Source organism: Erpetoichthys calabaricus, chromosome 4, assembly GCF_900747795.2.
Source record: "Erpetoichthys calabaricus chromosome 4, fErpCal1.3, whole genome shotgun sequence".
Taxonomy (NCBI): domain Eukaryota; kingdom Metazoa; phylum Chordata; class Cladistia; order Polypteriformes; family Polypteridae; genus Erpetoichthys; species Erpetoichthys calabaricus.
In genome coordinates this window covers 260,005,253-260,028,520 of record NC_041397.2, presented here as the reverse complement: position 1 = coordinate 260,028,520, position 23,268 = coordinate 260,005,253, and the positions used below count along the sequence as shown (strand labels likewise).

The following is a 23,268-nucleotide window of genomic DNA, read 5'->3' as shown; positions in this document are numbered from 1 at the left end:
GGTCCTCCTGGGCGTCCCGGCTGGGTACCACCCCCATCCGGGCACCACACATGTTTCAAAGCATTTCAAGCTGTGCCACACATAATTTATGTCAAGCATATGTGGATGTTTTGAAAAACCATCCATCCATCCATTTTCCAACCCGCTGAATCCGAACACAGGGTCACGGGGGTCTGCTGGAGCCAATCCCAGCCAACACAGGGCACAAGGCAGGAACCAATCCCGGGCAGGGTGCCAACCTACCGCAGGACACACACAGACACACCAAGCACACACTAGGGCCAATTTAGAATCACCAATCCACCTAACCAGCATGTCTTTGGACTGTGGGAGGAAACCGGAGCGCCCGGAGGAAACCCACGCAGACACGGGGAGAACATGCAAACTCCACGCAGGGAGGACCCGGGAAGCGAACCCAGGTCCCCAGGTCACCCAACTGCGAGGCAGCAGCGCTACCCACTGCGCCACCGTGCCGCCCTTTGAAAAACTAACCAAATGCATTTTATTTTTGAATAAACTAGGGGGCTTTGCCCCCTGCTCGCTTCTAGCCAATCCCCTGGCCTGCGCTACGCGCCTGCCACTTCGTGTCTCTGCCACTCGCGCATGTGGATTTCACTTTCACCAAACAACAAATCTTTTAATTCTTGCAGATATGCCTCTTCCTTGGGAAAAAACACTACTTTTCCTTGATGGCAACACGAATTAGACGATCTACAAGTCTCTGACTTAAAGTTTAAATCTGAACAATATATTCAATCTCTTTTCGCTGTTCCATTATTTCACCGAGTAATAATTTCCATTTGTTTGCTCTGATGCGATCTTTACTATCATTTTTTGGAGACTTTCGAATTTTAGTACTTTCATTATCTCTAACCTGCTCTGCATGTGTCGCGCCAACGTTTTTGAACCTCTTTATGACGTTCTACTTTTTCATCTACTCTGTCTTTTTTTTCCGGCCCTGGCTGTGGTTAAATCTCTTGGCACAAAATCTTGTCTTGCAGGACATGAAATTATCTCTCAGGAAAAGTCTTGTTTTCTACCCAGGCTAAAAAGTCTCATCTCGTCCCAGGATTTTTTTATATAATAGAGAGATGTGTGGAGCAACTTGTTTTGTCACTGTTGTAGAGTAATCACAGATAACGATAAGCTGGTTAGAAAATGGGTTACTGAATGGACAGACAACTGCAGCCATATTTATTACATTCAAAAAAAAAGGTGAAGGTCTTTAATGTATGGTGTTCTATTAAAAATAGAAATTAATTTTTGGTATAATTTCACCTCTACAAATGTATGATATTTCAAGCTTTAAGTTGGTCCTAGTGTGTGTGTGTATATGTAGTTGCCCTATGATTGACTGGCACCTTGTCCAGGATTTGTTCCTGCCTTGTGCCCTATGCTAGCTGGGATAGGCTGTAGCACCTGCCACTACCCTGGTCTGAATCAAGCGGGTACATAAGTGACATGAAATGAAATTGAAATAATAGGCAAATATGTGCATTCTTCCTCTGAAACAGAAGCTATGCTTTAGGGCACCTATTTCTGTGCATTTTTCTGTTGGTCAAAATATTCATAGTCATAGTTTAGCTAGGTACGAAATGCATACAGTGCATCTGGAAAGTATTCACAGCGCATCACTTTTTCCACATTTTGTTATGTTACAGCCTTATTCTAAAATGGATTAAATTCATTTTTTCCTCAGAATTCTACACACAACACCCCATAATGACAATGTGAAAAAAGTTTACTTGAGGTGTTTGCAAATTTATTAAAAATAAAAAAACTGAGAAATCACATGTACATAAGTATTCACAGCCTTTGCTCAATACTCTCTCTCGCGCTGCCTGTGTGTGTGTGTGTCTCTCTCTCTTGTGTGTGTTGCGCTCTCTCGCTCTGTCTCTCTTGCTCGCTGCACAGGAAATGCACAGGGAGAGACTGAACACGTACAAACCGAAAGGGAAACTGGCTTGTTAGTATATCGAGTGTGTGGTCGTGAACAGATGCAAAAGTTTGGCGAACTTTTTTGGTCGTAAACTGATTTGTACGTGTTCTGAGACATACGTGAACCGAGGTTCCACTGTATATAGTGTATGTATATAATATATATATATATATATATATATATATATATATATATATATATATATATATATATATATATTGTAAAAGGCGCTCTATAGCGCCCGACCCGGCACAGACTCAGGCAGAGGCACGTACTTAATAAACAGTCTTTTATTTCTTCTTCAGCCGTGGGGCACGCCTTCCCCATGTCCCACAGGCCCAACACAGTCCCAAAAGCACTTAAATACAGAACACTCACAAACCACAATTCTTCTCTCCACCTCAGCACCACCACTCCTCCTCAGGCTTAGTCCTCCTCCTCCCGACTCTGGCTGTCCCGAGTGGTGGTGGCTGGCCTTTTTATACCCCACCCGGACGTAGTCCAGGTGCTTGGTCACCTGGGCCTAATTGCATTTCCGGGTGGGGCTGAGGAATTGACCAGCCGGACTGGAAAGTCCATGCAGCTCCCCCTGGCGGCCATCCAAGCCCCCAACCAGGCTGTGGAAGACTCCATGTCCCATGGAGCCATGTGCCAGGCTGGAGAATCATCATCCGCCAGGGAGGCTGCCACCAAGCGTCCCGGGGAGGTATTGAGCTGCCCGTGGTGGCTCCCCCGGAACAGATGCAGCAGAGGCGTCCCTGCCGGGCATGGAACCCGACTGTCCTTTACAATATATATATAATGCGTATATACAGTGCATCCGGAAAGTATTCACAGCGCATCACTTTTTCCACATTTTGTTATGTTACAGCCTTATTCCAAAATGGATTAAATTCATTTTTTTCCTCAGAATTCTACACACAACACCCCATAATTACAACATGAAAAAAGTTTACTTGAGGTTTTTGCAAATTTATTAAAAATAAAAAAAATGAGTATTTACAGCCTTTGCTGAATACTTTGTTGATGCACCTTTGGCAGAAAATACAGCCTCAAGTCTTTTTGAATATGATGCCACAAGCTTGGCACACCTATCCTTGGCCAGTTTCACCCATTCCTCTTTGCAGCACCTCTCAAGGTCCATCAGGTTGGATGGGAAGCATCGGTGTACAGCCATTTTAAGATCTCTCCAGAGATGTTCAATCGGATTTAAGTCTGGGCTCTGGCTGGGCCACTCAAGGACATTCACAGAGTTGTCCTGAAGCCACTCCTTTGATACCTTGGCTGTGTGCTTAGGGTCGTTGTCCTTCTGAAAGATGAACCGTCGCTCCAGTCTGAGGTCAAGAGCGCTCTGGAGCAGGTTTTCATCCAGGATGTCTCTGTACATTGCTGCAGTCATCTTTCCGTTTATCCTGACTAGTCTCCCAGTCCCTGCCACTGAAAAACATTCCCACAGCATGATGCTGCTACCACCAGGCTTCACTGTAGGGATGGTATTGGCCTGGTGATGAGCGGTGCCTGGTTTCCTCCAAATGTGACGCCTGGCATTCACACCAAAGAGTTCAATCTTTGTCTTATCAGACCAGAGAATTTTCTTTCTCATGGTCTGAGAGTCCTTCAGGTGCTTTTTGGCAAACTCCAGGCGGGCTGCCATGTGCCTTTTACTAAGGAGTGGCTTCCGTTTGGCCACGCTACCATACAGGCCTGATTGGTGGATTGCTGCAGAGATGGTTGTCCTTCTGGAAGGTTCTCCTGACTCCACAGAGGACCTCTGGAGCTCTGACAGAGTGACCATCGGGTTCTTGGTCACCTCCCTGACTAAGGCCCTTCTCCCCCTATCGCTCAGTTTAGATGGCCAGCCAGCTCTAGGAAGAGTCCTGGTGGTTTTGAACTTCTTCCACTTACGGATGATGGAGGCCACTGTGCTCATTGGGACCTTCAAAGCAGCAGAAATTTTTCTGTAACCTTCCCCAGATTTGTGCCTCGAGACAATCCTGTCTCGGAGGTCTACAGACAATTCTTTTGACTTCATGCTTGATTTGTGCTCTGACATGAACTGTCAACTGTGGGACCTTATATAGACAGGTGTGTGCCTTTCCAAATCATGTCCAATCAACTGAATTTACCACAGGTGGACTTCAATTAAGCTGCAGAAACATCTCAAGGATGATCAGGGGAAACAGGATGCACCTGAGCTCAATTTTGAGCTTCATGGCAAAGGCTGTGAATACTTATGTACATGTGCTTTCTCAATTTTTTTATTTTTAATACATTTGCAAAAACCTCAAGTAAACTGTTTTCATGATGTCATTATGGGGTGTTGTGTGTAGAATTCTGAGGAAAAAAATGAATTTAATCCATTTTGGAATAAGGCTGTAACATAACAAAATGTGGAAAAAGTGATCCGTCGCAATATATATATATATATAAATCCAATGTCTGTCCACTTTTCACGAGAGAACTACTTAAAGGATTTAAATTGGGTTTTTTTCTATAATTGGCTTGAACATTCTGGTTGATTTTGCGACTTCTCTCATCTCACTAGGAATCATAGTTCGCATGCAGCAGCGATTTATTTGCTCTAATCTGAGTCACAGGCTGCAGCCCGAGGGGAGGGGGAACCGTGACATCAGGAGTGGTTAATTGGGCAGGGCCCTCCTCCCTGTCCTGTTTCACTACTACGCAGGCAGAGCTGCGGGGGATGGCTAGTATATAATATGTATGAGATCAAATGAAATGCTAACAGACCTGAAAAAAACTGATATCTTTATTACCCCAGCAACTTCCTCCTAACACATTTTCAATCAGCCTCCTGCAAACTCGTCACTCTGAAGAGGCAAAAATTAAACAAATTGTGTGCCTGTTTGTTAATCATTATTTTAAGTAACTGGAAGACAGACAGTCATTTTATTGATCTGATGCAAGTTTTATCGTGTATGTGAAATTTGACAGTTCTGACTCTCCTATCTGTTCCTGAACCACTTTTCCAACAGGCCAAAAAGCCCTAGATTCTAGAATGATGTTTGGATTGTGACAACTGCTTCCAGTTGTAGTTCCTGTTTTATTTTATTTTTTTCCATGTGTTGCAATTGTAGAATAGGTAGATCTTCCAGATCGTGGCTATGTCTATAGTGTTTGTGAGTTAAAAGTTCAGAGCCCGAGCACTGTAAATAACTTGAGAAAGTACAGAATCTGGCTTTCCCATTAGGAGGAAGTTTGGTATCAATAGATTCAAATGACCACTATCTAATCATAACATAGCCTAATGACTTTGAATTTAATATTCCTGTTCATTTCCATTAATGCTCTCCACAAGACTTTGAACCCCTGTCTTGTCTTATATTCCAGAATATATTCCAAATGGGGAGCACTAGGATTGGGAGATAAGGGTTAAATATGAATTTAATTGTTTTTTTGCCATTAGAGCTTCTGGTTGAGGGAATATTTCTCATTGCCATTTAGCTCTGACTGTCCTGCTCAGAAATTCATTCCATAATCAGAAATCAGCTCAAAGGGTTTTCCCCTGCATATCAAGAATCATCTTAGTGCCATTAAACAATCAATATTTTACCATAGCAGGAGAAGATCAATGTGAATATTTTGTTTTAAAAAATTTGAATGAAATGCCCATTCTTTTTTTACTTCTGTGACCCATATTTATTAAAAAGGTCTGAAACAGTCTACTACTTCAGAGAAAAGGTAGAATTTTGAAAGGAGGAAGATCTCTGTCTGGGAGGACTGTGGTTTAGCATTTCTGGCATTCTGTATGTTTGTGCTGGTGCTGCTTTACAGCTTTTTTTGTGTATTATTCAGTAATGCTAGTGTAACTTAGAAAATACAATTTTTTGACCTGGATTGTTTAATTGCTCATCAAAGTCAAAAAAAAATTTATTTGGTAATCGGGTCCTTGGCATCCAGTTCTCTGGGATACTTAGCTTCAGTATTTAAATGCTCAATCTGATGCAGGTACATACCAGATCTACTGAGTATTATGTCTGAATTGTTTTATGGCTCTAATATAATAATATAAAGATGAAAGTTATTTAACTATAGTAAGTTTAAATTCCTTATTAAAAGTTTCTGTTCTAAGTTCACTTTATTTCTCTCTTATCTACAGTCCTTGTAGTATTAGATAGGGTGTTGTCTCTGTCAGATGGCTGAGACGATAAAGGGGACGTTAGTTTCAGTGATTATTTGTTCCTTTAGGTGCCTGAAGTGATTATATATAAGTGATATCATCAGCTGGATCATTTTCAGACTCCACAGATCATCTTGCTTTTAGATCTGTGACAGTCTGGATTTCAGCTACTCCTGTTCCAGCACATACCTTATTTCTTTATGAATCTCACTGAGTCCAGTTCAGATTCATAATCATGTCTGAGTGCTAGTGAGTACAGGATGAGCATGAATCTTTGAAAACACCGCAGCTGTTTAGAAGCAACACTTGGCCTTGCTGTCAGGAATGGCATTTCCACTTTAAGTGTTTTCTGTTCTGAAATATGCAAATGTGAAATACGCTTGTCTATATGCTGTGCATAAAATGTGTATACAACTTTTCTTGGTTTTGTATATGCCAATTTCCAGGCTCTGCTGTTCTGCTTTACTGGGGTTTTGTAAAAGTGTCTCAATGTAAGCACTGTTCTGCACTGATACTTGTAACTCAGTTCCTCACTTTGACAGGTCACATTTGTTCACGTGATTCTTGATTCCTAAACTTTTTCTGAGCAAGGCAGTGGCCATTATTACCACAGTTGGATTTGGCTGACAAGTTGGCCATAAGTTCATGCATGTTAATTGTTAGCTTTCTTGATTAAACTCATCCCAGTGATAGCAGAGCTGTTAACTTGTTAACCAGTTACTTTGTCTCAAATAATATGATAAACTATGGAGACAATTGTTCTCTGCAGACACCCTTATACTATTCTGTTGCTGCCTTTGGTCTGTAACACGTCGCTGCAGTATATAAATTGCACAGGAACAGTTACATGTGGCACTAAATGGAAGTATTACTTGCCACTGGTAGCTTATTTACTTTTCATTATAAAAAACCTAAGAAGCAGTCTTTGTTCAGGGAGCAAGCAAACTTGGTGTCATATTTTTAATGTCACTTCCACTGTCTTCTCTGAAGCACATAAATAATAATCCAAGAAATGTAGGGCCAAGATTAGGTCCTGCTAGAAGATTTTTCTGATTTGCATCCTGATATTTAAAGGATAGTTTGAATACAAGTCATTCTTCCCATCGTGTTGCACCTTGTGCTGAGATATATATCATGTTCCTTTTGCTTCATTGACAATCATAGGAGTAAATCCAACAATAGATCCTGCTTTCTTCAGTTTATCAGTTTTAATTGTATAATCATCTACTTTTAAGGGATTTTTAGGTAATCTTCATTCTGTATATTGTAGCAGAGAAATCTGTACTTCTTTAGGTGTGTGTAAGTGGAGCATGTTGTGAACACAGTGAAGAGGGCTAACAAACCACATAAATAATTTATATTTAACCCTCATTCTTTTCTGCTCCAGCAAGATGATTTCCCTTTCATATTGTTTGGATCTGGTCACCTTCCTTTACTGTCAGAACCTTTCACTTTCATGGAGCAGATAAGCATCATGTGTCTATACTGAAGCAAAGTGATATGTCATTTCTGTGTGAAGCTGGTGCCACATTGTACTTGATGATCTCTAAAGTGTCCGTGCAAGGTATTTTCCTTCAACTGCAGGGTCAGTAAAATAAATTATCTAGCTCAGCTGGGGTGTTGAGATGACGATAAGTAAACCTTTTAAAGAGATGAGCCTGCATTTGTTTATGTGAATTAAGAGATAAACCTTCCAAATGTGGATATTTACTCTTGTAGAGAGAAAATGGGATGTGAGTGTTCTGTCATTTCCAGGAAGACCAAGCTGGTGGTGTAGTACAAAGGATATATTTCTATTTTCCCAATTCTGTCACTGAAGGAGCTGGGGCAGACTGATTTCTGATTTCAGACTTTTATATGTTGTTCAGATTTACCTACAACATCTGTAAGTTGGAGCATATTCACACATAGGTATTAGGTATCAATTTTCTGCCTGCATTTCTCTTAATTACTGATGACAAAGTTATGCATTTAAAATTAAATCTACAACACCATAAAGTGAACATAAAATGAAAGAATCTGAATACTTTCTGAATCCACTCTATGCCCCTTTTCCAGTACAGTATTCCAGTGAATACCAGTCTAATATGAACAACTAACCACTTGACTAAAAAAAGCTTTTCTTTTAGTAAGATTTGTAGTTGTAACAGATTTTATTGTATACAGTTTAAAATAAGTGCCCATTATTAACATGATAAATTATTACATTCTTGTATACATTTTAAGGTGCTTTGCCACATACTCCTGTAGAAAATATGTGTAATTAGAAAATTTTTGTTATAAATACCGTAACTTAACTTTCTCAAACCCATGTAATCCAATATAGAATCTTCAGATAGTAGAACCCACTCATGCACATTCCCACCCACATTTATACTCACACAGGATCAGCTTGGAATCAGTCCCATGTATTTAGGAATGTTATAGGAAAACCACATTAACTGAATGAAATAATCATTACTTTATACATTACCTTCAAATAGTAAGTACTACCTTAAAGTAATAGACATCAATGTTTAAAAAATTGATTGTTCCTAGAACTTCATCAGGTACACCAAAATATTTTAATGCTCACTAGCTCTGTATCAGGAATTTGTGTTCATAATACATTGTTTTAGCTGTTAAATGAGTTAAAAAGATAAAGGTGGAGAATGAAATATTTTCCTGTAATGTGCTTATGGTTCAGTTTACTTCTAATGTTTTTTTTTTTGTGTGAACATTTAAGTCAAGGTAGATGGTTTTTGGGTATTTTTGTCTCTAAGAACAATAAATGTCAGCAAATTAAAAACACATGTGTTAAAGGTAAACAGATGCTAGGTGTTAATTACATTGACACCATGTGCAGAAACTTCTTCATCGGAAAACCTTAAACAGCAATTCATTCAAAGCTGTAATAATTACAGTACTTGCAGTTGAAAACTTATTTTATAGCAAAGGAAATCAGACGTTAAGTCACTGTTCAGCATAACAGTATTAATTGTTTTGGAATCTGCATGAGGAATGAAGAAAAATTATTTATGAGAATAGGTTAAGAAGTGGGTTTATAAACATTAAAGTCAGATGTCTGCATTTTAATACCAAGATTGCTTGATTTAATACTGGAAAATATCACTTTTTTAATAGTAGCATTCATTTTTTTTGCAGAGTACCCACATTTTCATATTTATAATGAAATATTTAAAAATTTTAACCATGTCCCACAATGACTGTTTGATAAAGTTGCCATTGAAAAGTCAAAGCATGAGCTGTTAGCCTATTTTGTTATTTATTTGTACAATGCTGTATGAGCATATTAAAGTATTTCTATATGGTGTGCATTACTAGGGTGTTGTACCGTGTTAGCCATTATGAATGTAGAGAAAAGCCAAGCAAAATGACACCTTTTATTGGCTAACTAAAAAGATTACAATATGCAAGCTGTCGAGGCAACTCAGGCCCCTTCTTGCCTGTACATCTTGCCTGAAGAAGGGGCCTGAGTTGCCTCGAAAGCTTGCATATTGTAATCTTTTTAGTTAGCCAATAAAAGGTGTCATTTTGCTTGGCTTTTCTCTATATAGTGTGCATTGAAATTAATCTACAATTATGCATTCATCAAATGCTTTAATTCAAAGTACTGTAATATAAAAAACATAAATGCACAAATAATATCAGAAGTCAAAGACTACAAAAGAAAAACAAAAATGGCTTTCGTTTACTAGTTCATAATGTTGTATTCATTTATACATATTGCCATAATAAAACAAAGAACAAATTCAATATTGAATACAGAAACATAATTTAACGTGTGTGTAGAATTTTTAAATGAGACCTCAACTAACTAACCTAACCTTCTGCATTGTGAAGAATTTAGAGTAATATGCAAGTGTTGTAATGTTGAATCTATCAATGGCAATGGCAAATCTATTTTAAGGTTCCACTCCAAGATCACAAAGGATAACATGATCACTATTTTGGGAATTTTGAGAATTCTACAGATATTAATGGGTCTATAAGTTAAGGGGGAGTTATATTGTGTGTTAATTTTTCTAGATATCATACATACTCCTGAGTTTTAGCCATGGAATAAATCAAGTATTGCAGTAGTTAATTCTGCTTCAGATAAATAAAGCAACATTTGTATAACTATCAGAATTGGATATGAAAAAATCATGAGAAGGAATATATAATAAAAAAACTTACTGACAAAAACATTAGAAAATACCTTACAATACATCCAAAGATCCATACCTATTCATGACAGGAATAAACAGCTATTCACAAAGATTAGCACTTAATTAGTACAAAGTGTGTTTTGAAGAATACAAGGACAAAATTGTCCTTATATGGCTCAGTAGGAATTAGGTTTCATTATTGACTGTAGTTTAATTGCTGACTACTTATGAATGCAGGGAGATCTTTTCAAAAAGGCTATTTAAATAGCAATGAATTACTCCGTAATCAAGAGACTGGTAACAGTAACTTCTCTACATCCCCTGTATCACTGCAATATCTAAGTCGATTAACCTGTAATCTGGTGCCACAAACATTTCTAAAATCCTTAATTTGGCATGACATTCATTCATTTATTTTCTTACCCTGCTGTAGTCTTTGCATTAAGGGAACCAGACCTTGTGCCAAAAGCATTGGGCACAATGCATAAGTTAATGAATGGCACTGAAGTCTTACTACCCCAGCTATATGCACTCATACTAAGCTACTTTAGAGCTGTCAGATAATCTAATGTGAACTATCTGTGGGAGGTGGGAGGAAGGTGAAGTTCCTGGAGTAAACTTGCTTAAACATTTGTTTATCCTTAGAAAACAATGTTTCCAGGGCAAGATCCAACCTGTGAATGTTGTAATCATGTTCCAGCCTCACTAGGCTACATGCTTTGGGCCTGCACCAAATTAACATCATTCTGGACCAAAATAATTAAATGCCTATCAGACAGCCTTGGAGTCACACTCCCTCCTAACCCATTAAGAGCTGTGTTTGGTGTACTCCCAGATGGGCTTAAAGTGGAGAAGAACAAACAAACTGTGATTGCCTTTACTACACTATTAGCATGTAGACTTACCTTGCTCGATCCTAACTCTCCTCTTTTAAGTCAGTGGGTAACGGATGTTACATACTATTTGAAACTGGAAAAAATCAAATTCTCACTGTGCAGAACTTTTTCAAAACCTGGAAGGATCTAATCAATAATATTTTAGAATAAGCTTTTAAAGCACTGAGGAAGCAGATTCTCTCCCCCTTTTTTCTTTTTTTGTTGTTCTACATTTATCGTTATTCACTTATTAAGTCGTCTATTTACTTATTTTTACTAGCTTTAAGTTTTACTCTGCTGGCTTAGCTCTCTTTCTCAGGGGTGGGGGTTGATTTGTTTTTGATCTTATTTTTGTAAAAATGTATTTATTTGTATGGAATGTTGTGTGATTTCAATTAAATCAATAAAATAAAAATAAAGAAAACAATCTTTCCATTATTCAAGTTAAAAGAAAATAAAAGTAACCTCACATAAAATTGGTACAGGAGTGTTCTCTAAATGAAAAAAATTGTAACAAAATTACAATTGTATTGCTTGTAATAATTTTGAACATTTTTCTTTTTGCAGTTGGATCGAAAGTAACATTTTTTCAACCTGATGATGACGTAGTTGGTAAGTGTTTAAATGAATGACACAAATAAGTATTGTGGAAGATAATACAGTATGCTTGAAACTGAAGTAGAATGTTGTTGGGGGTATTCGTGGTAGCCAGAAATGCTAAAGCTGGACATTTTTATTATATGCTTGTCAGAATTCTCTATTTAAGACAACAAGATTAGGATACCTTACAGCTTTCTAAAGCTATATTTTTACAGTGGGAGTTCAGGAAGATTAAGGGAATTGCTCTGGGTCACAAGTAGGAACTGAAATGGCAATCCCACATGTTTAAAATCCAGTGCCTTGGCCAGAACACCATACTGCCAGACTAATCCTTTTAATAGCTGACTGCCCAGTCACATGATTTTAAGAAATATTACTGTATCAAGCAACCAGTTATACTAGATCTTTTGCCCTACATATACTTATCTGACACTTTATTAGGTACACATGTTCAACTGCTTGTTAATGTAACTGTCTAATCTGCCAAACACATGGCAGCAACTCAATGCATTTAGGCATGTAGACATTGTCAAAACAACCTGCTGAAGTTCAAACTGAGCAACAGAATGGGGAAGAAAGGTGATTTAACTGATTTCGAATGTGGCATGGTTGGTGGTGCCAGACAGCCTGGTCTGAGTATTTCAGAAATTGCTGATCTACTAGGATTTTCACGTATAACCCATCTCTAGGGTTTACAAAGAATGGTCTGAAAAAGGAAAAATATCCCACGAGCGACAGTTCTCTGTGCAAAAATGACTTGTTGATGTCAGAGGAGAATGGCCAGACTGGTTCACGCTGCTAGAAAGACAACTGTAACTCAAATAACCACTCATTACAACCAAGGTATGCAAAGTAGCATCTCTGAACTCGCAACACATTGAACCTTAAAGCATATGGGCTACAGTAGCAGTAGACCACACCGGGTGCCACTTCTGTCAGCCAAGAACAGGCAACTAAGTCAACAATTCACACAAGCTCACCAAAATTGGACAATAGAACATTGGGAAACTGTTGCCTCTTTTGACGAGTCTCAGTTTCTGTTGCAACATTCAGATGGTAGGTCAGAATTTAGTGTCAACAACATGAAAGCATGGATCCATCCCACCTTCTATCAACAGTTCAGGCTTGTGGTTGGTGGTGCAATGGTGTGAGAAATATTTTCTTGGCACACTTTGGGCCTCTTAGTACCTATCAGGCCTTGTTTAAATACCACAGCCTCCCTGAGTATTTTTGTTGACCATGTATATCCCTTCATGACTGCAGTGTACACAGCAGGATAATGTGCCATGTCACAAAGCTCAAATCATCTCAAACTGGTTTCTTGACCATGACAATGAGTTCACTGTGCTCAAATGGCCTCTACAGTCACCAGATTCCAATCCAATAGAGTACCTTTGGGATGTTAGTGGAAGAGGAGATTCACATCACGCATGTGCCACAGACAAATCTCCAGCAACTATGATGCTTTCATATCAATATGGATGAAAATCCCTGTGGAACGTTTCTAGCACCTTGTTGAAACTATGCCACGAAGAATTACAGCAGTTCTGAAGGGAAAAGGGGGTCCAACCCAGTACTGGCAAAGTGTATATGTTAGTAGTCTATGGGAGTTTGTCAGTTTTGTGTACATGTGTTTTGTTTAATTATGGCCATCAACCCTGCAATACCTTTATAGGAAGCACTTAATAGGATATTGCAATTACAGGTGCCTATATTAGTACTATTATTGTAATATTAATGGAGTAGGTACTGTGCCCACATTATTCCTGTTTAAGCTATTCATTTTTTAGTTAGTCAAAGGACTTTAGTCTTCTCTCATTTCCTATTGTTAATTTTACTGAACTGGACAATAACATGTACAGTATTTAAGTCTTAAAGAAGTTTCTTGAAAAAAGTAGTTTGCCTTGTTCAGGATAGAGCTGAGTAGTTGTCCACTGTGGAGGAAATGAAATACCTTAGATTTTGTTTACTAGTGAGAGTATTAGGCATCACGAATTTAGCCCACATATGAATGTACAATGTATTAGTGACAGTACTATTGCTATTGTGCTAGATGGTGATGTTGGTGAAGGAATAGCCAAGTCTTCTAAAGGAACAATTTTGTCAGTCAATAAGAATTCACATCATTTCTTATAGCTATGAAATGTATCTAATGAGCGGAAACCAAAATTAGATTGATGATGTCACCAATTGAAATTAGGTTCCTCATCAGATTAGAGCTACTGTTGAGAATATACAGATGGGGTAGTTTGGTCTTTGAATGAGATTGAATTTATGAACATTCAGCAGAGTTCCATGATATACAGTATGGATTACCTAGCGGCAGGATATGAACACACTGGAGGCACTATATCTTTCAGTTGGCCTGACACTACCTAAAAAGCTTAGATTGTGCAGAAGTTGTCTGACAGTAATTAATGCAAATGTAGTAGATGCTTGGTAATACTATACAGTATATACTGTAAATGACCATAAAGAAATTAAATGGTTGTTATATTACTCTGAAAAACATCAATATCTGTATTTTTTATACATTCTAAATATTTAAAATTCTTTGTATCTCTATAGGAATTTTACCTTTGGATGCCAAATTTTCTGGACTTTCCGATGTTATTTTGGTCCACGAGCATCATTTAGGTACCTTCATACTTATTTGTTATAGGCTTACACTGCTAGTATGCAAGACTGGGTCAGAGAAGTTGAGCATGTTTAAATATGAGTAGAAAAGTGCAGGCATCTACTGAACACGCATCCAAAAGAAAACATGAATGTTTAATTTCCAGAATTTTCCAAAATTGGAGAATAACTTACAATTATAGGTTAAAAACAATCTTTATGTAACATTATATACAGTGGTGTGAAAAACTATTTGCCCCCTTCCTGATTTCTTATTCTTTTGCATGTTTGTCACACAAAATGTTTCTGATCATCAAACACATTTAACCATTAGTCAAATATAACACAAGTAAACACAAAATGCAGTTTTTAAATGATGGTTTTTATTATTTAGGGAGAAAAAAAATCCAAACCTACATGGCCCTGTGTGAAAAAGTAATTGCCCCCTTGTTAAAAAATAACCTAACTGTGGTGTATCACACCTGAGTTCAATTTCCGTAGCCACCCCCCAGGCCTGATTACTGCCACACCTGTTTCAATCAAGAAATCACTTAAATAGGAGCTGCCTGACACAGAGAAGTAGACCAAAAGCACCTCAAAAGCTAGACATCATGCCAAGATCCAAAGAAATTCAGGAACAAATGAGAACAGAAGTAATTGAGATCTATCAGTCTGGTAAAGGTTATAAAGCCATTTCTAAAGCTTTGGGACTCCAGCGAACCACAGTGAGAGCCATTATCCACAAATGGCAAAAACATGGAACAGTGGTGAACCTTCCCAGGAGTGGCCGGCCGACCAAAATTACCCCAAGAGCACAGAGACGACTCATCCGAAAGGTAACAAAAAGACCCCAGGACAATGTCTAAAGAACTGCAGGCCTCACTTGCCTCAATTAAGGTCAGTGTTCACGACTCCACCATAAGAAAGAGACTGGGCAAAAACGGCCTGCATGGCAGATTTCCAAGACGCAAACCACTGTTAAGCAAAAAGAACATTAGGGCTCGTCTCAATTTTGCTAAGAAACATCTCAATGATTGCCAAGACTTTTGGGAAAATACCTTGTGGACTGATGAGTCAAAAGTTGAACTTTTTGGAAGGCAAATGTCCCGTTACATCTGGCGTAAAAGGAACACAGCATTTCAGAAAAAGAACATCATACCAACAGTAAAATATGGTGGTGGTAGTGTGATGGTCTGGGGTTGTTTTGCTGCTTCAGGACCTGGAAGGCTTGCTGTGATAGATGGAACCATGAATTCTACTGTCTACCAAAAAATCCTGAAGGAGAATGTCTGGCCATCTGTTCGTCAACTCAAGCTGAAGCGATCTTGGGTGCTGCAACAGGACAATGACCCAAAACACACCAGCAAATCCACCTCTGAATGGCTGAAGAAAAACAAAATGAAGACTTTGGAGTGGCCTAGTCAAAGTCCTGACCTGAATCCAATTGAGATGCTATGGCATGACCTTAAAAAGGTGGTTCATGCTAGAAAACCCTCAAATAAAGCTGAATTACAACAATTTTGCAAAGATGAGTGGGCCAAAATTCCTCCAGAGCGCTGTAAAAGACTCATTGCAAGTTATCGCAAACGCTTGATTGCAGTTATTGCTGCTAAGGGTGGCCCAACCAGTTATTAGGTTCAGGGGGCAATTACTTTTTCACACAGGGCCATGTAGGTTTGGATTTTTTTTCTCCCTAAATAATAAAAACCACCATTTACAAACTGCATTTTGTGTTTACTTGTGTTATATTTGACTAATGGTTAAATGTGTTTGATGATCAGAAACATTTTGTGTGACAAACATGCAAAAGAATAAGAAATCAGGAAGGGGGCAAATAGTTTTTCACACCACTGTAATTTTTAAATTTTTATAATAGCTTTTTAAAGAAAATTACAAATTTATATTTATGTATAATTAGTCTTGTGAGCAGAGGGGCATTTAAAACAGTAAACATTAATTAGGTCAAAAACAGAACAAGAAGAAAAAGTCAAGTTGGTATGTTAAGAAAGATTCCATAACATGAAGGTCTTGTTATTTAACTTAGGAGTTTTATATTCCTGTGTATTTTCTTCTATTTCATTGAACTGGCACCCACTTCAGGGATATACACAGGGATTTATGCAAGCCTGAACTGCATCAACAGGACAAAAAACGTCTGATTTGACAGATGAACGTTTTTTTGTAGCTAATAGATATATGGTGTCCTTTTTTGTTTCAGATATTTAGGTAGTAAGTTTACAATTTATAACAACATTCTGAAACCTCTTTATTGAAGCTGGGAGTCATTAGGGCTGGAGTTTGCCTGGTGATAATTCGGCTTCATGTAAATATTGTGGTGGAAGCTGGAAAATAGAGAAAATGTATAAGGATCTTAGTGACTTTGACAAGGGCCAGGTTGGGATACATAGTAAATGGTGTACTGTACTTTATATGGCAATTAAATTGCAAAAACATTTAGCCTATACAGTACATGTCTATAAAATATAAAAAATCTAAACCAAGCACACAGCTTATAGAGAAATGGGGCCCATTATGAACTGTAAAGTACATTGTGCTCCCATCCACTGGAATGAGATTTAAATTTATGGAGAAAGACCATGTATTTTTACTGGCAGAAGTACACAATGATATCCTAGGTTCTTCTCTATAAGCCGGACTCATGTATAAGCCGGAGACCAAAAATCATACGAATTTTTAAAATAAAATCGTATCATAGATAAGCCGGACTCATGGATAAGCCGAACGTACTATAACCTATAACTAATAGAAGGGAGGGAGGTCAGTGGTCTCACTCGCACCCATTTAATTTCTTTAAGGGGGGAGAGAGTGTGAGATATTGGCGTCTCTCTCACTCCCCGCATGGCGCGGTTGGAGCGGCCGGAGCGCATTCTTTCTGCTCTGGGCGTCGCCAAGTCAACACGCGCGCGTAGCGGTCATTTAAATTGTGATTTTATATGTAAGCATATTTAAATATATATCGCGCATTTTTGCTGGTTCGCGGATTTCTGCGGACAATGGGTCTTTTAATTTCTGGTACATGCTTCCTCAGTTGGTTTGCCCAGTTGATTTCATACAAGGGACGCTATTGGCAGATGGCTGAGAAGCTACCCAACGTACTTTTCTCTCTCTCTTGCGCTGACTTTCTCTGATCCTGACGTAGGGGGATTGAGCAGGGGGGCTGTTTGCACACCTAGACGATACGGACGCTCGTCTAAAAAATGCTGAAAGATTATCTTCACGTTGCTATCTTTTGTAAAGCTGATTCCTGAAAAGACATGCTGCACAGTGCTTCGCATACTTAAAAGCTCAAAGGGCACATATTGATTTTTTTATCTGTCTCTCTCTATCTCTCTCTAACTCTCTCTCTCTCTCTCTCTTTGTCTGCTCCTGACGGAGGGGGTGTGAGCTGCCGCCTTCAACAGCTTTGTGCCGCGGTGCTTCGCATACTTAAAAGCCAAACAGACATATTGATTTGTTTGCTTCACTCCTTTGAAGAGGAAGATATGTTTGCATTCTTTTAATTGTGAGACGGAACTGTCATCTCTGTCTTGTCATGGAGCACAGTTTAAACTTTTGAAAAAGAGACAAATGTTTGTTTGCAGTGTTTGAATAACGTTCCTGTCTCTCTACAACCTCCTGTGTTTCTGCGCAAATCTGTTACCCAAGCATGACAATATAAAAATAACCATATAAACATATGGTTTCTACTTCGCGGATTTTCTTATTTCGCGGGTGGCTCTGGAACGCCACCCCCGCGATGGATGTATAAGCCGGACTTATGTATAAGCCGATATTCTATTTTTTCATTTTCACAACTTTTTTCCTTAGATAAGCCGCGGCTTATAGACAAGAACTTAGGGTAATTAAAATATGAATACAGTTATGCTGCTGTATTCTTTATTTAGATTGTGTTTAAAATATTTAATGTGCATAAACTCTGTAGAAAACCTTACATGAAAAACTACAGCTGTCAGTTTTTCTATTACATGTGAAAAAGTGACTGATTAAATGATAAAATTCCAAACATAGGGCAAATATGACAGAAGGATTGAGTATCATCTCTTTGAGGGTTTCTACTAGATATCAACGTATGAAAATATTTTATAATTTTCAAACTTACAATCCAAATAAAATCACTGCAGCCACAGTGGTTTCAAACTGTATTTAATAAAGTACAATACCTTATAGTCTGCCTCCCTGGATTGAGATTTAAATTTATGAAAACAAGTCAACATATTTTTATTACTACATGTGCCCTTAACTAATTTCAGTTTGAAATCAATAAGGCTGCTATATTATATATATTATTTAGATTGGTACTGAAAAGTTACATGCAACACTCAACTCAGTCTATCAAACTAAGAGTGCACATCAATGAAATAATATGTACATTTCAAATTCTTAAACATGAAAAAATGACATCATGACAGGCAGCAAATACATAGTAGTAAGCAAGTAGTTAAAATGTCTCTAAATATCAGCAGATAATGTAGTCTGTAGTTATCATTATAATCATGTAGTTATCAGTATAATTTGTGACAGCGAAGTGGTGAAAAAAAGCCTACTGTTTTGTAAATTAAGTGCATTAGCAGGCAAAAGGATTTTGGATCATATTAACATTAAACACATACAATCTGCAGAACCAGCATATAGAACCAAATTGTATCCCTAAGGTAAATGTAATTTATTACTTTCCACCATTGCTTGGCAGTATAGTGTACATAATCACAACAGAATGTTCATTAAACAGTTATATTTCATTTGGTGTTAAGCAGTGTTAGGAGTATTATGGCTAATTGTGAGTCCAAGACCAGGTGAATAAAAAATAAAAGCCAATATTACATTCCAATACCATCTAAAGAAGAAACTATCCGCAATAAGGTCTGAACAAGACACATACAAAATTTGGAAGCGTTTTTCAACTGAATGAAGAAGGACATCATTTTGCCTTATTTGCTCTGTTTTGTCTCTCCTTCTTTTAGTACTGAAACCAGAGAAAGTGAACTGGGTGGAAGCTGCAGGTACAATTCGCGATGGACTGTGTGCATACACTGCTTTACATGCGCTTTCCCATGTGTCATCTGGAAAAACAGTTCTAGTCCTGGATGGTGCAAGTGTAAGTACATTTGATATTATGAATCAACGTTTTTTTTTAATTGTTTTTTAGCCATCTGAAAGAAACATAAAAAATAAAGCAAAGTTTATTCTGTATATTTCTGAAAAATGTATAACATTAAGGTTGTCTTCCACTAAATTCTTTGCAATGCGGTAATTAGTACATAAGTACTGATTTCTTGGCATTTTTCTATAAAATAATTCATCTTAATTTTATTGCTTTTATGTTGTTTTTCTTTGTTATGGGATATGTAGCAGAATTATTTTCAAGAGCAGACAAATAATATCTCTTTAAGACTAAGAGTACACAGGTGTCTTCTTCTAAATTAATTTACAAGCATTAATTTACAAATTTGATAAAACATTTGATCTAAATATCAAACATTGACAGACACACTGGATCTTCAATAATAACTCCTACAGAGTGTGAGCAGTGGAGCATATGGCAAATACATAAGTGTAGAGACTTAAATAAGTTAATGATAACCATTTCTGATTTTTTGTTATGATGGCAATCGCTGTTTGTGATATAAAATGCATTATTCCTACATTTTCACATACTGTATAGTGCACTGCAAACTGTTGCAATGTTACAGAGGTTCCTTACATACTGCAGAATTAAAAGAAAATCTGATTTTTGTGTTCACTGTATCAATAGTATACAATGACCAAAATTACTGTATTACTCTTGTCAATTTTTGCCATACTCCTGCAGAAACAGTGATTAAAGTAAACCAAGAGCATTGCATTAACAAAATTTCATTGCTGAACACAAAAATGTGTGTGTGTGTGTGTGTGCGTGCATATATATAAATATATATATATAAATATATATATATATATATATATATATATATATATATATATATATTCACGGCATTCGTAGTCTGTGTCACAATCTGATTATATGGGTGGTTACCTACCAGGTAACGCTTTGTGGTTGGCCAGCAAGCCTGCTAACATCCGCCACGGTGCCCTCAGTTGTGAGAAGCAGATCATAGAATGGTTGAAATAGTTTACTGTCAAATAATGCACAGAGTACGCGACACGTGTTTCGCCCTAATTCTGGGCTCATCAGGCGTACACACTCTAATGCACTCCCTCTTGGGAATCGAACCTCGGACGTCAGCGCCAGAGGCGATGCCCCTAACGTTGCGCCATGGCGTGTGGTTCGTTTATTTGACAGCATGTAGATCGGGGTAATTACATTCACGGCATTCATAGTCTGTGTCACAACGCCTGATGAGCCCAGAATTAGGGCGAAACACGTGTCACGTACTCTGTGCATTATTTGACAATAAACTATTTCAACCATTCTATGATCTGCTTCTCACAACTGAGGGCACCGTGGCGGATGTTAGCAGGCTTGCTGGCCAACCACAAAGCGTTACCTGGTAGGTAACCACCCATATAATCAGATTGTGACACAGACTACGAATGCCGTGAATGTAATTACCCTGATCTACATGCTGTCAAATAAACGAACCACACGCCATGGCGCAACGTTAGGGGCATCGCCTCTGGCGCTGACGTCCGAGGTTCGATTCCCGAGAGGGAGTGCATTAGAGTGTGTACGCCTGATGAGCCCAGAATTAGGGCGAAACACGTGTCGCGTACTCTGTGCATTATTTGACAGTAAACTATTTCAACCATATATATATATATATATATATATATATAATATATATATATATATATAGACGATGGGAAACTTCACGGCAATCCGTGACGCACACAGCCATTAAATAAAACCTTATGACCAATACCCCCCCCCCCCGACCTAGCTACCCCCACCAAACCCCCCCCCCCACCTAATTGTGCTATATATTGCCTTTGATTCTTGTATGTCTAAGCATTATCCTCTGATGAAGGCTCCTGGTAGGGGCTGAAAGCTCAGGAATAAAAACTACTTTATGATACGTGATTCATTTTTTCTCCCTTTGTGGATCTCCAGCTGCTATTATACAAACCGTATCACAGACCTTCGCTTCCATTCGTACAACCTTCGGGCAAGAAGCCCTCCAATGTATTAGACGATGGGAAACTTCGACAATCCGTGAAGCACACAGCTAATAAATAAAACGCTACGACCAATACCCCCCCCCCCCGACCCAGCTCCCCCCACCAAACCCCCCCACCTAATTTTGCTATACAGTGATCCCTCGCTATATCGCGCTTCGCCTTTCGCGGCTTCACTCCATCGCGGATTTTATATGTAAGCATATTTAAATATATATCGCGGATTTTTCGCTGCTTCGCGGGTTTCTGCGGACAATAGGTCTTTTAATTTCTGGTACATGCTTCCTCAGTTGGTTTGCCCAGTTGATTTCATACAAGGGACGCTATTGGCAGATGGCTGAAAAGCTATCCAGCTAACTTTCTCTCTCTCTCTCTCTCTTGCGCTGACGTAGGGGGGTGTGAGCAGGGGGGCTGTGTGCAGCTGCTTCCTGAAGGACAGGCTGCACGGAGCTTCGCATACTTAAAAGCTCAAAGGGCACGTATTGATTTTTTTTATCTGTCTCTTGCTATCTCTCTCTCTCTCTCTCTCTCTCTCTTCCTGCTCCTGACAGAGGGGGTGTGAGCTGCCGCCTTCAACAGCTTTGTACCGGCGGTGCTTCGCATACTTAAAAGCCGTATTGATTTTTTTTTTGACTGCTTGCTTTGCACTCCTTTGAAAAGGAAGATATGTTTGCATTCTTTTAATTGTGAGACAGAACTGTCATCTCTGTCTTGTCATGGAGCACAGTTTAAACTTTTGAAAAAGAGACAAATGTTTGTTTGCAGTGTTTGAATAACGTTCCTGTCTCTCTACAACCTCCTGTGTTTCTGCGCAAATCTGTGACCCAAGCATGACAATATAAAAATAACCATATAAACGTATGGTTTCTACTTCGCGGATTTTCCTACTTCGCGGGTGGCTCTGGAACGCAACCCCCGCGATGGAGGAGGGATTACTGTATATTGCCTTTTGATTCTTATATATACTAGGGGGCTTCACTCGCCCACCCCCAGGTTTGGTTTTACCTGATATACAATTTAAAGAGATTGTTATTTTCATGGGAATTGTTACACATGCATTATTTTCACTTTTACTTTAAAACTTCTGTAAAAACAATACTTGTCCTTTATTTCCGGCCCCGGGCGTGGTTAAATCTCTTTCTCGCAGGACATATAACGTGCTCGCATTGTGAAGGGGGTGTGGCTGAACGCACGCTAAGGAGATGCTGTCGGATCATCTGTTTTCTTTCTGCTGCTGGCGAGCTGCCTGTTCTGCTTGTCTCGCTGGACAATAATTTCAAATCCTGTACAGCAGCTGTTCTTTTGCCACTTTGTGTCTCTGCCGCTCACGTTGGGAAGGGGACCGGGGGTTTAGGGTGTCTGAACACATGCTAAGGAGAAGCGGTTGGATCATCTGCTGGCTTTCTGCTGCTGGCGAGCTGCGTGTTTTGCTTGTCGCTTGGTGCTGTTTTAAGAGCTAGGAGCACATGAAGCGTGTCTGCCAAAAGCAACAACTGCTAGGTTAGATGTCCGTGGACTTGTTTTAAATGATGTCTCACTGCCTTGTCTCGTGTGACATTGTAAAAACAATACCTTATACCTTTATTTCCGGCCCCGGGCGTGGTTAAATCGCAGGATGTGTAACGCTGCTCACGTTGTGAAGGGGGACGGCTGAACGCATGCTAAGGAGATGCTATCTGATCATCTGCTGTCTTTCTGCTGCTGCTGTCGCGCTGCCTGTTGATCATTTTAAAGCCTGTACAGCAGCTGTCCTTTTGCCACTTCATGTCTCTGCCGCTCGCGTTGTGAAGGTGGGGGGCTGAACACACACTAAAG

The 23,268-nt window shown here is 38.8% G+C and overlaps 1 protein-coding gene across 1 annotated transcript in view; it reads left to right on the top strand.

Annotated features, from left to right (window-relative positions):
• The window catches only part of cryzl1 (crystallin, zeta (quinone reductase)-like 1), a 59,520-nt gene that overhangs the window by 9,987 nt on the left and 26,265 nt on the right, over window positions 1-23,268 (top strand). Inside the window, exons 5-7 of the mRNA XM_051926287.1 lie at window positions 11,671-11,715; window positions 14,272-14,340; window positions 19,302-19,435. Coding sequence (XP_051782247.1) covers window positions 11,671-11,715; window positions 14,272-14,340; window positions 19,302-19,435 — 248 coding nt within the window. The remainder of the gene's footprint in view (window positions 1-11,670; window positions 11,716-14,271; window positions 14,341-19,301; window positions 19,436-23,268) is intronic.